This window comes from Remersonia thermophila, chromosome 2, assembly GCF_042764415.1.
Source record: "Remersonia thermophila strain ATCC 22073 chromosome 2, whole genome shotgun sequence".
Classification (NCBI taxonomy): Eukaryota; Fungi; Ascomycota; class Sordariomycetes; order Sordariales; family Chaetomiaceae; genus Remersonia; species Remersonia thermophila.
Genome location: NC_092218.1, coordinates 1,691,859 through 1,694,929, shown reverse-complemented (window position 1 = coordinate 1,694,929; position 3,071 = coordinate 1,691,859). Strand labels below are relative to the sequence as shown.

Here is a 3,071-nt window from a genome sequence, read left to right as displayed (position 1 = left end):
GGGTCGGTTTGCTGGAGGGTGGACTCGGTAAACTCTGGTTCGACCTTTCCTCCCCAGCGATTTTGCAGCAGAGTTGCTTCCACTTTGATTCCCCCCCCCCAAACAACCTGGAACCGCTGCTTTCTGCTGCGGACCTTTTTTTTTTCCCCCTTCTTCTTCTTCTTCCTCCCCCCTTAATCCTCATCCTCCCGGGCAACCCAAAAAGGCCTTGCGACACCGACGCAGCCGCCGCCCCTGCCGTCGACAGCATCTCAATCCGAGCTGCCGGTCGCTCCTCTTTCTTGGCCAGCGCAATTTCCACCTGCCTGCCAGGAATTTATCGTACGGCATTGTCGACGCCCGGTCCCTGAGGGAAAAATCCAAAGAGACGACGAGGCGAGAAAGAAAGAAAGGACCCAACCAAAAAAACACAACAACATAAACGCCATCTCTCCCACGGCTCGGTGTCCATCCTCGACTCCGACTCCCCGGCTCCGTCCCATCCGAAACCCCCCCGATCGCACCTCCTCCCCGACCGCCATCCCACCCCCCCTCCCAACCGCAACCATGGCGACCCAGCAAGCCCCGGCCTTCAAGGTCGACCGCTACGTTGTCATCCACGTCGCCACAACCTGCGACGAGCACGGCGTCTACGTGACCAAGGACTCGGCCGAGGTGATTGAGCTCGGCTGGATTCTTCTCGACGCCAATACCCTAGAGGAGGTGGGCTTTTCCCGCGGCTCTCCCCCAACGCATATCTTCCCCTGCTTTCCGGTCCCGTTGTTGTCTGACCAGACCTTGTGCCCCCCCAAAACAGCTTCATCGCGAGAGCGTCCTCGTCAAGCCCGTCAACACCCCCATCACTCCTCTCTGCAGTGAGTCTCCTTTTTCCCCCTCGGCTTTGCCCCGTTTCCGCCCCCGGTGGGCCAATGCCTCGCCACCCCCATCGACCTGCCCTCCAGCTAACCTAACTCCGCCTGCAGCGAGCCTGACCACCCTCACCTGGGAACACGTCCGCAACGCCGGCACATTCCGCGATGCCATCAACCGCTTCGACGCCTTCGCCTCGGAGCACCTGACGTCGCAGAACCTCGACTTCGTCTTTGTCACCCTGGAGGCCTGGGACCTGCGCGTCCAGCTTCCCCGTGAGGCCCGCGACAAGTCGGTTGTGCTGCCTCCCTACCTGCAGCACTCGCGCGCTTTCGAGCTCCGCACCGAATATCAGAGATGGCAGCAGCACCACCCCGAGTCGCTGCCCTTCGGGCCCTCGTCGCTCGCCAACATCTGCGCCGCTCTCGAGGTCGAGGCCGTTCAGTCGAGCGCCCCGATCAAGCACAACCTCCCCTTCCACCTGCAGGCCCTGGCTCCGGCCTCGCCTCGTCGCGCCATGGAGGAGGCCGTCACCCTGGCCCGCGTCCTCCGCGGCCTGATCCGCAAGTCGCAGCCCCCGCACGAGCACCCGGACGTCCTCACGAGGCCCATGGACGCCCGTGCTGACGTCCGCGCCTTCCTGTCGGAGCGCAGCAAGGTGCTGCACCTGTCGGGCCTGCCCCACGACACCACCCAGTCGGAGCTCGAGAGCTGGTTCACCCAGTATGGCGGTCGCCCCATCGCCTTCTGGACCCTCCGAACCCCAGAGCAGCACAAGCCCACGGGCACGGGCTTTGCCGTCTTTTCTTCTCACGAAGAGGTTGGTTTTGGCAAACCCTCTCCAAGGCTCCGTCTCCCCTCGGACTCGTCACGGACTAACTGGCGTCAACACCCTCAGGCCGCTGAGAGTCTGTGTATGAACGGCCGCGCCCTGAACGAGAAGGCCATCGAGGTGTCTCCATCCTCGAGCCGCGTCCTGGATCGGGCCGCCGAGATCCTCACCCCGTTCCCGCCCAGCAAGAACCGGCCTCGGCCGGGTGACTGGACCTGCCCATCCTGCGGCTTCTCCAACTTCCAGCGTCGCACCGCCTGCTTCCGCTGCTCCTTCCCCGCCGTCAGCGCCGGCCCCGCCGGCGACATGGGCTATGGCTACGGGTATGCCCCTCCGACCATGATGCCTCCTCCGCCCCACATGGGCCACCACGGCCACGGCGGCCACGGCCGCATGGGCGGCTCCGGCGTCGTCCCCTTCCGCGCCGGCGACTGGAAGTGCGGCAACGAAATCTGCGGCTACCACAACTTCGCCAAGAACGTGTGCTGCCTCCGCTGCGGCGCCAGCCGTGCCGGCGCCGCCGTCGTGGCCGACTCGGGCTATCCGTCTCCCATGGACGCCCCCTCCTCTTACGGCATGGGCCAGGGCTCCATGGGCGGCGGCGGCGGCCCCGGTCCCTTTGGCGCCGCTGCCGGCGGCTTCAACGCCGGTCCCGGCTATGGCCAGCACTTCGGCGGTCCCCCGAGCACCTATGCCCTGCCGTCGGGCCTCGGCGGCGGCGCCGCTCCCTATCCCCCGCTGAACACGCACTTCGGCCCCGCCCCGGGCTCTCACTCGGCCGGCCCTTTTGATAGCCGTGCCGCCGAGGCCGCCTTCCAGTCGGCTGGCAACGGGCCCGCCTCGGCCGGCCCCGGCAACAACTTCTACGGCCAGGGCGAGAACGACCCCTTCGCCTTCCTCTCCTCCGGCATCAGCAGCCTCTCGGTCAGCAACCAGGACGCCCGCCAGAACGGCGCCGCCGCGCCTCAGAACAAGTCGCCCGCATAAATCGCCATGCGTGCCCATCACACGACGACTCCCGCTTCGTTCGATGGCCGGAGGCGGGTAACGTGATTCGCCCGTCTGCTCAAACACCTTGCAACACAACAACATCAACGCTTTGTCCTTTGGCGCGTGGCTGCTTCTCTCTCTCTCTTTCTCTCTCTCTCTTCGGCGGGCAGGCTTTGGGAACGAGGGGATAGAACAGGTGATTTGGGCCTTGGCAATATCCGCTGCAACGTTCGTACTCTTTATTCACACATGGCGGTCAGGTAATGGATGGAGACTTTTTTGTTTGGGCAAATCGGTGTAGGGTGCAAGGGGGGTTTTGGGGGTTGGGGGTTGGGGTTGACTGGTCAAACTTCTTGGTTGTTGGGTCTGTCCTGTGTGTTGAGCTGTGGGAAAGGTGGGC

At 64.6% G+C, this 3,071-nt stretch overlaps 1 protein-coding gene across 1 annotated transcript; it reads left to right on the top strand.

Annotated features, from left to right (window-relative positions):
- Positions 1 to 546: 546 nt before the first annotated feature.
- Positions 547 to 2,668, top strand: VTJ83DRAFT_1923 (uncharacterized protein; the record flags this gene model as incomplete). Its single annotated transcript, XM_071008136.1, has 4 exons — positions 547 to 702; positions 797 to 854; positions 963 to 1,669; positions 1,748 to 2,668. The coding sequence occupies 4 exons, from the start codon at positions 547 to 549 to the stop codon at positions 2,666 to 2,668; spliced, it is 1,842 nt and encodes a 613-aa protein (XP_070868463.1).
- Between the last annotated feature and the right edge of the window lie 403 nt (positions 2,669 to 3,071).